Source organism: Salmo salar, chromosome 27, assembly GCF_965601325.2.
Source record: "Salmo salar chromosome 27, fSalSal1, whole genome shotgun sequence".
Taxonomy (NCBI): domain Eukaryota; kingdom Metazoa; phylum Chordata; class Actinopteri; order Salmoniformes; family Salmonidae; genus Salmo; species Salmo salar.
Window position 1 is genome coordinate 2,519,023 of NC_138317.1, and position 13,990 is coordinate 2,533,012.

At 44.5% G+C, this 13,990-nt stretch overlaps 1 protein-coding gene across 2 annotated transcripts in view; it reads left to right on the forward strand.

Annotated features, from left to right (window-relative positions):
• Nucleotides 1–2,248: 2,248 nt before the first annotated feature.
• LOC106588177 (sorting nexin-27) overlaps nt 2,249–13,990 on the forward strand; it is a 60,500-nt gene continuing 48,758 nt past the window's right edge. For both annotated transcript variants that reach the window (XM_014176902.3, XM_014176901.3), the window contains exon 1: nt 2,249–2,599. In XM_014176902.3, coding sequence (XP_014032377.1) covers nt 2,289–2,599 — 311 coding nt within the window. In that variant the 5' untranslated portion in view covers nt 2,249–2,288. The remainder of the gene's footprint in view (nt 2,600–13,990) is intronic.

Genomic DNA, 13,990 nt, shown 5'->3' on the forward strand with positions numbered 1-13,990 from the left:
CTCATGCTACCACTAGAGTGAAAGCACCGCCAGCATTCAAAAGTGACCAAAACATCAGCCAGGAAGCATAGGAACCGAGAAGTGGTCTGTGGTCACCACCTGCAGAACCACTCCTTTATTGGGGGTATCTTGCTAATTGCCTATAATTTCCACCTGTTGTCTATTCCATTTGCACAACAGCATGTGAAATTTATTGTCAATCAGTGTTGCTTCCGAAGTGGACAGTTTGATTTCACAGAAGTGTGATTGACTTGGAGTTACATTGTGTTGTTTAAATGTTCCCTTTATTTTCTTGAGCAGTGTAGATTACATAATCTGTATGCAAATTGGAGTGGGTATAGGGTTTCTGGAGTAATGGTGTTGATGTGAGCCATGACCAGCCTTTCAAAGCACTTCATGGCTACAGACATGAGGGCTACGGGTCGTTAGTCATTTAGGCAGGTTACCTTAGTGTTGTTGGGCACAAGGACTATGGTGGTCTGCTTGAAACATGTTGGTATTACAGACTCAGACAGAGAGAGGTTGAAAATGTCAGTGAAGAAACTTGCCAGTTGGTCAGCACATGCTCTGAGTACACGTCCTGGTAATCCGTCTGGCCCTGTGGCCTTGTTAATGTTGACCTGTGTGATCACGCTGCGGAGAGCGTGATCACACAGTCGTCTGGAACAGCTGTGCTCTCATGCATGTTTCAATATTATTTGCCTCGAAGCGAGCATAGAAGTTATTTAGCTCGTCTGGTAGGCTGGTGTCACTGGACAGCTCTCAGCTGTGCTTCCCTTTGTAGTCTGTAATAGTTTGCAAGCCCTGCCACATCCGACGAGCATCGGAGCCGGTGTAGTGCGATTCAATCTTAGTCTTGTATTGAAGCTTTGCCTGTTTGATGGTTTGTCGGAGGTCATAGCGGGATTTCTTATAAGCTTCCAGGTTAGAGTCCCGCTCCTTGAAAGCGGCAGCTCTACCCTTTAGCTCAGTGTGGATGTTGCATGTAATCCATGGCTTCTGGTTGGGGTATGTACGTGTAGTTGTTTTTTTTTCAGAGTGTAATGAATTCCTACTAAAAAATAGTAGGCTGATACACATTCAATACATTAGGTGGCACATGCACCTGTAACAATTTGTTTGCATACCGCCATAATACCGAAGAAGAGCACTAGTTCATCCTTGGTGACCTCACGGGTGGCCCTTTTCCTTCCACTCTTTTTGTGTGGTGTGAGAAAGTGCCCATTTATTATGTTGGAGATAAGTAAATAGTATATGAATATTCTGCATGTAGTTCACTACTCCCAAACACTGCAAGCTAAATGTAGTTTATAGGAGGTGCTATGGCCCTGTTCTCTAACAGTAGAGTAACCATTGTCTTGTGTTTCTCTTTTCCAGCCATGCCTCAGTACTACTCCTACTCCCCAGGTGTGGGATCGGGCAGTAGCAGTCTACACTCAGACTGGGGAGGGGAGGGTCACTGTTGGGGGCAGATGGGAGTACATCAGAGGGTAAATACCATCTAATCTTCTAATTTAGAAGAGGATGCTGCACTATAGCTGGGTTTAGACAGGCAGCCCAATTCTGATATTTTTTATACTAATTGGTCCAATCACATCAAGTCTTTTCACATCAGATCTTTTTCAGAGCTGAGCTGATTGGTCGAAATGCCAATTTAGTGAACATTTTTCATCAGAATTGGTCTCTGTCTGGACTATGACTATCAAAATAAAGCACATCTAGAGGATGTTCACTAACTGGCTTGAAATTGAATTTAGTAGTAATGTGAGAGCATTTACTTACACCTTTATCCATATTTACAAATAATTTTGCATTCATAAAAAAAATAAAAAATGCAATTCAAGAGGTTGTGTGTCGATAGTAAATTATACTGGTGCATTGCTTTGTTTATGGTACACATTTGTGAGTTGTACTCTATCTCCGTATGGGGTCTCGTGATGCGATCGAGGGGCGGGTTAATAACAAGGACCTAGTCTGAGTGTATTTCTGAGGGAGTTATTTTACGCTGGCCGGGTTGAATTGTAATCACGTTTGCATAGGAAAACCATAGGCATTAAAACCAGGGGAAAACATAATGCTTCTACGTCACTTTGGTTCTGAGCCGACTTTGCCATATGACAGTGGGGGGCACTTGATTCACGCCCAGGAGGTGGCCCGTCCCCGATTCCAAATCGAAAGTAATCTTTCAGCCGGTGCAAAACACGCGTACACAGGCGAGATGAATCGAACTCTCTGTTGTTTTGAATCCGCTAGACACAGACTGGAGGGGGTACGGCTTTGAGTAGAAGATGGCGGATGTTGAAGTCGATGAAATTCGGTCGGCTCTCCTTTCGGCTTCCAGTAATGGACCCGCTGCAGGTTCGGTAGTCGGTACCGGAGACCAAAATGCTACCCAGGTGACGTCAGGTCCACGGATGGTTAGAATTGTAAAGTCGGAATCAGGATATGGATTCAACGTTCGTGGACAAGTTAGCGAAGGAGGACAACTGCGAAGCATTAATGGGGAATTGTACGCCCCTCTTCAGCATGTCAGTGCTGTTTTGCCTGGAGGGGCGGCGGACCGAGCTGGCATATCAAAGGGTGATAGGATTCTTGAGGTGTAAGTCGGCTTTCTTTACCCATAATAGCGGTCGTTAGCTACCTAGCTGGCATATCCACCAAGACTGGCTAGTTAACGTTAGCAAGCTAGCTATCTAGCTACGTCTAACCTAGCTAGCTAGGTTAATTGTCAACTCTACCTCTGATTTTTAAAACTAGCTAGCTAAGTTAGCAAGTTGTCCAGAGTTTATATATACGCAAGTATGTGGACACTCCTTCAAATTAGTGGTTTCGGCTATTTCAGCCACACCAGTTGCAGACAGGTGTATAAAATCGAGCGCACAGCCATGCAATCTCCATACACATACATTGGCAGTAGCTAGTGGCACCATCATAGGATGCCACCTTTCCAACAAGTCAGTTCCTCAAATGTCTGACCTTCTAGAACTTCCCTGGTCAGCTGTTATTGTGAAGTGGAAATGTCTAGCAACAACGTGGTAGGCCACACAAGCTCGCAGAACGGGACCACCGATCCAAACTGCCTCTGGACGCAACTTCAGCACAAGAACCGTTCCTCGGTAGCTTCATGAAATGGTCGAGCAGCCACACACAAGCCTAAGATCACCATGTATAATGCCAAATGTCGGCTGGAGTGGCGTAAAGGTCACCGCCACTGGACTCTGGAGCAGTGGAAACTGGTTCTCTGGAGTGATGAATCACGCTTCACCATTGCAGTCCGACGGACGAATCTGGGTTTGTCGGGTGCCAGGAGAACGCTACCTGCCCCATTGCATAGTGCCAACTGTACAGTTTGGTGGAGGAGGATTACGTCTGGGGCTGTTTTTTATGGTTCGGGCTAGGCCCCTCAGTTCCAGTGAAGGGAGAGCTTAACGCTACAGCATACAATAACATTATAGAATAGGGGTAGGCATCCCTGGTCCTGGAGTGCCACAGCTAGTTAATGGTTTTTGATTTAACCAACCTGGACCAGGTGTGTGGAATTTAGTCAGTCACTGAAATGATCAATTAGCTCGGTTGGTCAGGTGTGGTGCCTAGTTGGAATAGTCCTGAGGCACTCGAGGAACAGGGTTACTTACCCCAATTGTAGATGATTCTGTGCTTCCAACTTTGGCAGCAGTTTGGGGAAGGTCCTTTCCTGTTTCAGAATGACAATGCCCCCAAGCACAAAGTGAGGCCCATACAGAAATGGTTTGTTGATATTGGTGTGGAAGAACCTGACTGGCCTGCACTGAGCCCTGACCTCAACCCCATCGACCACCTTTGGGATGAATTGGAACACTGACTGCAAGGCATGCCTAATCGCCCAACATCAGTGTCCGACCTCACTAATGCTCTTGTGGCTGAATGGAAGAAAGTCCCCCCAGCAATGTTCCAACAACTAGTGGAAGTCTTCCCTGAAAAGTGGAGGCTGTTATAGCAGCTCCATAGTAATGCCCATGATTTTGGAATGAGATGTTCGATGAGCATGTGTCCACATACTTTTAGCCATGTAGTGTATGTATCTGTGGAGGACATTTCTCAATGGACAATTATCATTGTTACTTGCTGTAAAGTATGTACAGTACCAGTCAAAAGTTTGGACGCACCGACTCATTCAAGGGATTTTCTTTTTACTATTTTCTACATTGTAGAATAATAGTGATGACAAACTATGAAATAACATTTACATTTTAGTCATTTAGCAGACGCTCTTATCCAGAGCGACTTACATTACACACAAGAAATCATGTAGTAACAAAGTTCTAAACAAATCTAAATATATTTTATATTTGAGATTCTTCAAAGTATCCACCCTTTGCCTTGATGACAGCTTGGCATTTTCTCAACCAGCTTCATGAGGAATGCTTTTCCAACAGTCTTGGAGTTCCCACATATGCTGAGCACTTGTTGGCTGCTTTTCCTTCACTCTGTGGTCCAGCAAAGCACCATCACACCACACATGCAGAGATCATCCGTTCACCTACTCTGCGTCTCACAAAGACACAACGGTTGTAACCAAAAATCGCACATTTTGACTCTTCCGACCAAAGGACAGATTTCCACTGGTCTAATGTCCGTTGCTCATGTTTCTTGGCACAAGCAAGTGTCTTCTTATTATTGGTGTCCTTTAGTAGTGGTTTCTTTGCAGCAATTCGACCATGAAGGCCTGATTCACGCAGTTCCATCTGAACAGTTGTTGAGATGTGTCTGTTACTTGAACTCTGTGAAGCATTTATTTTGGCTGCAATCTGAGGTGCATTTAACTCTAATGAACTTATCCTCTGCAGGAGAGGTAACTCTGGGTCTTCTTTTCTTTTCTTTTCCTATAGCGGTCCTCATGAGAGCCAGTTTCATCATAGCGCTTGATGGTTTTTGCAACTGCACATGAAGAAACTTTAAGAATAAAGTTCTTAATTTTCCAGATTGACTGACCTTCATGTCGTAGTAATGATGGACTTTCGTTTTTCTTTGCTTATTTGAGCTGTTCTTGCCATAATAAGTACTTGGTCTTTTACCAAATAGGGCTATCTTCTGTATTCCACCCCTACCTTGTCACAACACCAACTGATTGGCTCAAATGCATTAAGAAGGAAAGAAATTACACAAATTCACTTTTAACAGGCACACCTGTATATTGAAATGCATACCACATGAAGCTGGTTGAGAGAATGCCAAGAGTGTGCAAAGCTGTCATCAAGGCAAAGGGTGGTTACTTTGAAGAATGTCAAATATAAAATATATTTTGATTTAACACTTTTTTTGGTAACTACATGATCCCATATGTGTTATTTCATAGTTTTGATGTCTTCAAGATTATTCTACAATGTAGAAGGTAGTAAAAATAAAGAAAGATCTGTGTGTGTGTGTAATATATAAACTTTTAGTGCATTTATGAGGCATTACAATACATTGTGAGATACACGTTGCTGACTTCAGATGAGTCCCGTGGGGCTTGGACACTAGACATTTTTGTGAGAAGACCGATATCTGGTATGTCTCATGGTCTGACAAACATAGTTGTAGCTCAGCCATCTTCCACTGCAGATGCGGAAGGCCCACATTGCCGGATACGGATTGAGATGCAGCCCATGCCAAAAAAACTCTAGCTTAAACGGACAGATTTTGATGGCTATTTAAAAAATATATATTCTACTGCTCAAAATTTGGGGGTCACTTAGAAGTATCCTTATATTTCAAAGAAAGCACATTTTGTGTCCATTTTAAAATAACATCAAATTTATAAGAAATACAGTGTAGACATTGTTAGTGTTGTAAATGACTATTGTAGTTGGAAACGGCTGATTTTTTTTTTTTAATGGAATATCTACATAGGTGTACAGAGGCCCATTTATCAGCAACCATCACTCCTGTGTTCCAATGGCACGTGGTGTTAGCTAATCAAAGTTTTATTATTTTAAAATGCTAATTGATCATTAGAAAACCTTTTTTCAATTATGTTAGCACAGCTGAAAACTGTTGTGCTGATTTAAAGAAGCAATAAGACTAGTTGAGTATCTGGAGCATCAGCATTTGTGGGTTCAATTACAGGCTCAAAATGGCCAGAAACAAAGGACTTTCTTCTGAAACTCGTCAGTCTATTCCTGTTCTGAGAAATGAAGGCTATTCCATGTGAGAAATTGCCAAAAACTGAAGATCTCGTACAACGCTATGTACTACTCCCATCATAGAACAGCGCAAACTGGCTCCTAACCAGAATAGAAAGAGGTGTGGGAGGCCCCGGTGCACAACTGAGCAAGAGGACAAGTACATTAGTGTCTAGTTTGAGAAACAGACGCCTCAAGTCCTCAACTGGCAGCTTCATTAAATAGTACCCGCAAAACACCAGTCTCAACGTCAACAGTGAAGAGGCGACTCCGGGATGCTGGCCTTCTAGGCAGAGTTGCAAAGAAAAAGCCATATCTCAGACTGGTTAATAAAAAGAAAAGATTAAGATGGGCAAAAGAACACAGACACTGGACAGAGGAAGATAGATTTGTGTGTCCATAACACTTTTTTCCTAAGTTTGAGGTGTTCATATCACAAAGAACCTTTGTGACACGAAGAAAAAATGAAAAGATGCTGGAGGAGTGCTTGACGCCATATGTCAAGCATGGTGGAGGCAATGTGATGTCTGGGGGTGCTTTGGTGGTGGTAAAGTGGGAGATTTGAACAGGGTAAAATACATTTTGAAGAAGGAAGACTATCTCTCCGTTTTGCAACGCCATGCCATACCCTGTGTACGGCGCTTAATTGGAGCCAATTTCCTTCTACAACAGGACAATGACCCAAAGCACAGCTCTAAACTATGCAATAACTATTTAGGGAAGAAGCAATCAGCTGGTATTCTGTCTATAATGGAGTGGCCAGCACAGTCACCGGATCTCAACCCTATTGAGCTGTTGTGGGAGCAGCTTGACCGTATGGTATGTAAGAAGTGCCCATCAAGCCAATTCAACTTGTGGGAGGTGCTTCAGAAAGCATGGGGTGAAATCTCTTCAAATTACCTCAACAAATTGACAACTAGAATGCCAAAGGTCTGTAAGGCTGTAATTGTTGCAAATGGAGGATTCTTTGACGAAAGCAAAGTTAAGGACACAATTATTATTTCAATTAAAAATCATTCTTTATAACCTTGTCAACGTCTTGACTATATTTCCTATTCATTTTGCAACTCCTTTCATGTGTATTTTCATGGAAAACAAGGACCTTTCTAAGTGACCCCACTTTTGAACAGTAGTGTATATATTTACATTTATGTCATTTAGCAGACGCTCTTATCCAGAGCGACTTACAAATTGGTGCATTCACCTTATGATATCCAGTGGAACAACCACTTTACAATAGTACATTTATATCTTTTTTGGGGGGGGGGGGGGTTAGAGGGATTACTTAATCCTATCCCAGGTATTCCTTAGAGGTGGGGTTTCGGGTGTCTCCGGAAGTTGGTGATTGACTCCGCTGTCCTGGCGTCGTGAGGGAGCTTGTTCCACCATTGGGGTGCCAGAGCAGCGAACAGTTTTGACTGGGCTGAGTGGGAACTGTGCTTCTGCAGAGGTAGGGGGCCAGCAGGCCAGAGGTGGATGAACGCAGTGCCCTTCTTTGGGTGTAGGGACTGATCAGAGCCTGAAGGTACGGAGGTGCCGTTCCCCTCACAGCTACGTAGGCAAGCACCATGGTCTTGTAGTAGATGCGAGCTTCAACTGGAAGCCAGTGGAGTGTGCGGAGGAGCGGGGTGACGTGAGAGAGCTTGGGAAGGTTGAACACCAGACGGGCTGCGGCGTTCTGGATGAGTTGTAGGGGTTTGATGGCACAGGCAGGGAGCCCCGCCAACAGCGAGTTGCAGTAATCCAGACGGGAGATGACAAGTGCCTGGATTAGGACCTGCGCCGCTTCCTGTGTGAGGCAGGGTCGTACTCTGCGAATGTTGTAGAGCATGAACATACAGGATCGGGTCACCGCCTTGATGTTAGCGGAGAACGACAGGGTGTTGTCCAGGGTCACGCCAAGGCTCTTAGCACTCTGGGAGGAGGACACAATGGAGTTGTCAACCGTGATGGCGAGATCATGGAACTGGCAGTCCTTCCCCGGGAGGAAGAGCAGCTCCGTCTTGCCGAGGTTCAGCTTGAGGTGGTGATCCGTCATCCACACTGATATGTCTGCCAGACTTGCAGAGATGCGATTCGCCACCTGGTTATCAGAAGGGGGAAAGGAGAAGATTAATTGTGTGTCGTCTGCGTAGCAATGATAGGAGAGACCATTTGAGGATATGACAGAGCCAAGTCACTTGGTGTATAGCGAGAATAGGAGAGGGCCTAGAACTGAGCCCTGGGGGACACCAGTGGTGAGAGCACGTGGTGCGGAGACGGATTCTCGCCATGCCACCTGGTAGGAGCGACCTGTCAGGTAGGACGCAATCCAAGAGTGAGCCGCGCCGGAGATGCCCAACTCGGAGAGGGTGGAGAGCAGGATCTGATGGTTCACAGTATCAAAGGCAGCAGATAGGTCTAGAAGGATGAGAGCAGAGGAGAGAGAGTTAGCTTTAGCAGTGCAGAGAGCCTCCGTGACACAGAGAACAGCAGTCTCCGTTGAATGCCCAGTCTTGAAACCTGACTGATTTGGATCAAGAAGGTCATTCTGAGAGAGATAGCAAGAGAGCTGGCCAAGGACGGCACGCTCAAGAGTTTTGGAGAGGAAAGAAAGAAGGGATACTGGTCTGTAGTTGTTGACATCGGAGGGATCGAGTGTAGGTTTTTTGAGAAGGGGTTCAACTCTCGCTCTCTTGAAGACGGGAGGGACGTAGCCAGCGGTCAAGGATGAGTTGATGAGCGAGGTGAGGTAAGGGAGAAGAGAGGGGATAGGGTCAAGCGGGCAGGTTGTTGGGCGGCCGGCCGTCACAAGTCGCAAGATTTCATCTGGAGAGAGAGGGGAGAAAGAGGTCAAAACATAGGGTAGGGCAATGTGAGCAGGACCAGCGGTGTCGTTTGACTTAACAAACGAGGATCGGATGTCGTCAACCTTCTTTTCAAAATGGTTGACAAAGTAGTCCGCAGAGAGGGAGGGGGGGGGGGGGGGAGGAGGATTTAGGAGGGAGGAGAAGGTAGCAAAGAGCTTCCTAGGGTTAGCGGCAGATGCTTGGAGTTTAGAGTGGTAGAAAGTGGCTTTAGCAGCAGAAACAGAGGAAGAAAATGTGGAGAGGAGGGAGTGAAAAGATACCAGGTCCGCAGGGAGGCTAGTTTTCCTCCATTTCCACTCGGCTGCCCGGAGCCCTGTTCTGTGAGCTCGCAATGAGTCGTCAAGCCACGGAGCAGGAGGGGAGGACCGAGCCGGCCGGGAGGATAGGGGACATAGAGAGTCAAAGGATGCAGAAAGGGAGGAGGAGGCAGAATCAGGAGATTGGTTGGAGAGGGATTGAGCAGAGGGAAGAGATGATAGGATGGAAGAGGAGAGAGTAGCAGGAGAGAGAGAGCGAAGGTTGCGACGGCGCAATACCATCTGAGTAGGGGCAGAGTGAGTAGTGTTGGAGGAGAGCGAGAGGGAAAAGGATACAAGGTAGTGGTCGGAGACTTGGAGGGGAGTTGCAGTGGGATTGGTAGAAGAACAGCATCTAGTAAAGATGAGGTCAAGTGTATTGCCTGCCTTGTGAGTAGGGGGGGACGGTGAGAGTGTGAGGCCAAAAGAGGAGAGGAGTGGAAAGAAGGAGGCAGAGAAAAATTTGTCAAAGGTAGACGTAGGGAGGTTAAAGTCACCCAGAATTGTGAGGGGTGAGCCATCCTCAGGAAAGGAACTTATCAAGGCGTCAAGCTCATTGATGAACTCTCCAAGGGAACCTGGAGGGCAATAAATGATAAGGATGTTAAGCTTGAATGGGCTAGTGATTGTGACAGCATGGAATTCAAAGGAGGAGATAGACAGATGGGTCAGGGGAGAAAGAGAGAATGTCCACTTGGGAGAGATGAGGATTCTAGTCCCGCCACCCCGCTGACCAGATGCTCTCGGGGTATGCGAGAACACGTGGTCAGACGAGGAGAGAGCAGTAGGAGTAGCAGTGTTTTCAGTGGTAATCCATGTTTCCGTCAGCGCCAAGAAGTTGAGGGACTGAAGGGTAGCATAGGCTGAGATGAACTCTGCCTTGTTGGCCGCAAACTGGCAGTTCCAGAGGCTGCCGGAGACCTGGAACTCCACGTGGGTCGTGCGCGCTGGGACCACCAGGTTAAAGTGGCAGCGGTGTGAAGCGTTTGTGTGGCCTGTGCAGAGAGGAGAGAACAGGGATAGACAGACACATAGTTGACAGGCTACAGGAGAGGCTACGCTAATGCAAAGGAGATTGGAATGGAAATTAACTAAACAACTGGGTAAGCGAGAAAGCAAGGCCTCCCTCACTAACCATTTGCTGAAACACTCAAATATAACTATTCCAACTTCCACTTAGAAATTATAATTGATGTAAACTACAGTGGTTCAATGTTTCCAGGAATAGGCTCAAACTTAGTTTATTCAGCTAGATAACTTGGTACGGTATTCTTCCGTGAAACCCACCCAGTGCACCGTGTCTTATGAGGCCGTAGCTAACTAGCATGCTAGCATCCAATAACACACGGTTAGCACCAATATTACTTAGATTGATGCACGGGTGTGTCAATACCCTTCAGCATTAAAATCAAATCTAGCTAGCTAACGTTAGCTCGTGGTACACAACAGGATTTTTGGAGTCAACTCTGACCATGCAGAAATGGATGAGCACACACACGTGGCGCACTCTACTCTAAGCCTTTTCTTTGCCACTTTATAGCCCTATTCGGACCGGTATTACTAGAGACATTGGTTATGTAATTATTATCCAAGCATGCACATTGTTTAAGGGGACAATGCACACCTCATTTTTTCAAACTGCCCCCCTGTAATTCTTAATTTTTTTAATTGAATTGACTCATGATGGAATCATGGAGTTTTTTTTCTAGACATGAAGATATTTCAGTCATTCTAGAAGTTAATAGGCTACACCAACTCGTGCTTGGCTGCCATGTGTAGGTGTCCCCATCCATAATATTTCAATTGAAGTGTGATCATAATCATTATTTTAGCGATCCATGGTAGACATCCTTCCTTATAAAAATCCCCCCCAATCTTGCTGATTTGAACTTCTGAACTGTATTTTCACTTGAGATGCGTTTATGAATGAGAAAGTGAACTTGCCATTTCTAAAAAGTTTAGCGGGGATGTCCAGCTTTGCAATCTATTGCATAGGACGGTGCTCTCAAACCCTGTTCGTGGAGAGCTACGTTCCTGTAGGTTTTCACTCCAACCCTAATCTAGCCCATCTAATTCAATAATTAGCTGTATGATAAGAATCAGATTAGTTACAACTGGGGTTGGAGGGAAACCCTACAGGAAGGTAGCTCTCCAGGAACAGGGTTGGAGAGCCCTGCCCTAGGATATCAACAGCCAGCCAGGGTTTCTTTAAATAAGCTATAGCCAAAATACTTTTTATTGCACATTTTAGACCTAATTAAACTGATGCATTTGGCGACATTCAACTTCAATTCACTGGCACTATGAAGAATAGCTTAGCAATATTAATTAATAGCCAAATATGTCACATACATGCATACAGTACCAGTCAAAAGTTTGGACACACATACTCATTCAAGGGTTTTTCTTTTCTTTTTAAAAAAAAACTATTTTCTACGTTGTAGAATAATAATGAAGACAAACTATGAAATAACACATATGGAATCGTGTAGTAAGCAAAAAAGTGTTAAACAAATCTAAATATATTTGACATTCTTCAAAGTAGCCACTCTTTGCCTTGATGACAACTTTGCACACTCTTGGCATTCTCTCAACCTGCTTCACCTGGAATGCTTTTCCAACAGTCTTGAAGGAGTTCCCATATATGTTGAGCACTTGTTGACTGCTTTTCCTTCCCTCTGCGGTCCAACTCATCACAAACCATCTCTATTGGGTTGAGGTCGGGTTATTGTGGAGGCTAGGTCATCTGATGCAGCACTCCATCACTCTCTTTCTTGGTCAAATAGCCCTTACACGGCTTGGAGGTTTATTGGGTCATTGACCTGTTGAAAAGCAAATGATAGTCCCACTAAGCGCAAACCAGATGGGATGGCGTATCGCTGCTGAATGCTGTGGTAGCCATGCTGGTTAAGTGTGCCTTGAATTCTAAATAAATCACAGTGTCAGGAGCAAAGCACCATTTTGCCACCTCCGTGCAACACGGTGGGAACCACATGTGGAGATCATCCGTTCACCTACTCTGCGTCTCACAAAGATATGGCGGTTGGAACCAAACATCAGACCAAAGGACAGATTTCCACCAGTCATTGCTTGTGTTTCTTGGCCCAAGCAAGTCTCTTCTTATTATTGGTGTCCTTTAGTAGTGGTTTCTTTGCAGCAAAGTTCTTGACATTTTCCACATTGACTGACCATGTCTTAAAGTAATGATGGACTGTCATTTCTCTTTGCTTATTTGAGTGGTTCTTGCCATAATATGGACTTAGCCCTATTTGGTAAAAGACAATCTTATGTATACCAACCCTACCTTGTCACAACACAACTGATTGACTCAAATGCATTAAGAAGGAAAGAAATTCCACAAATGTACTTTTAACAAGGCATACCTGTTAATTGAAATGCATTCCAGGTGACTACCTCATGAAGCTGTTTGAGAGAATGCCAAGAGTGTGCAAAGCTGTCATCAAGGCAAAGGGTGGCTATCTCAAACAAATAAAAATATATTTTATATTTAACACAATTTTTGGTTACTACATGATTCCATATGTGTTATTTCATAGTTTTGATGTCTTCACTATTATTCTGCAATGTAGAAAATAGTAAAAATAAAGAAACCCTGGAATAAATAGGTGTCCTGTGTGTGTGTGTGTGTGTGTGTGTGTGTGTGTGTGTGTGGTGTGTGTGTGTGGTGTGTGTGTGTGTGGTGTGTGTGTGTGTGTGTGTGTGTGTGTGTGTGTGTGTGTGTGTGTGTGTGTACATACAGTTGAAGTTGGAAGTTTACGTACACAGGTTGGAGTGATTGAAACTCGTTTTTAAATCACTTCACAAATTTCTTGTTAACAAACTATAGTTTTGGCAAGTCGGTTAGGACATCTACTTTGTGCATGACACAAGTAATTTTTCCAACAGTTGTTTACAGACAGATTATTTCACTTAGAATTCACTGTATCACAATTTCAGTGGGTCAGAAGTTTACATGCACTAAGTTGACTGTGCCTTTAAACATCTTGGAAAATTCCAGAAAATGTCATGGCTTTAGAAGCTTCTGATAGGCTAATTGACATCATTTGAGTCAATTGGAGGTGTACCTGTGGATGTATTTCAAGGCCTACCTTCAAACTCAGTGCCTCTTTGCTTGACATCATGGGAAAATCAAAAGAAATCAGCCAACACATCAGAAAAGAAAATTTTGACCACAAGTCTGGTTCATCCTTGGGAGCAATTTCCAAACCCCTGAAGGTAGTACTCAAGTATAAACACCATGGGACCAAGCAGCCATCATACCACTCAGGAAGGAGACGTGTTCTGTCTCCTAGAGATGAACATACTTAGGTGCGAAAAGTGCAAATCAATCCCAGAACAACAGCAAAGGACCTTGTGAAGATGCTGGAGGAAAGCGGTACGAAAGTATCTATATCCACAGTAAAAACGAGTCCTATATTGACATAACCTGAAAGGCCGCTCAGGAACGAAGAAGCAACTGCTCCAAAACCGCCATAAAAAAGCCAGACTACGGTTTGCAGATGCACATGGGGACAAAGATGGTACTTTTTGGAGAAATGTCCTCTGGTCTGATGAAATAAAAATAGAACTGTTTGGCCATAATGACCATCATTATGTTTGGAGGAAAAAGGGGGAGGCTTGCAAGCTGAAGAACACCATCCCAACCGTGAAGTACGGGGGGGCAGCATCATGTTGTGGGGGT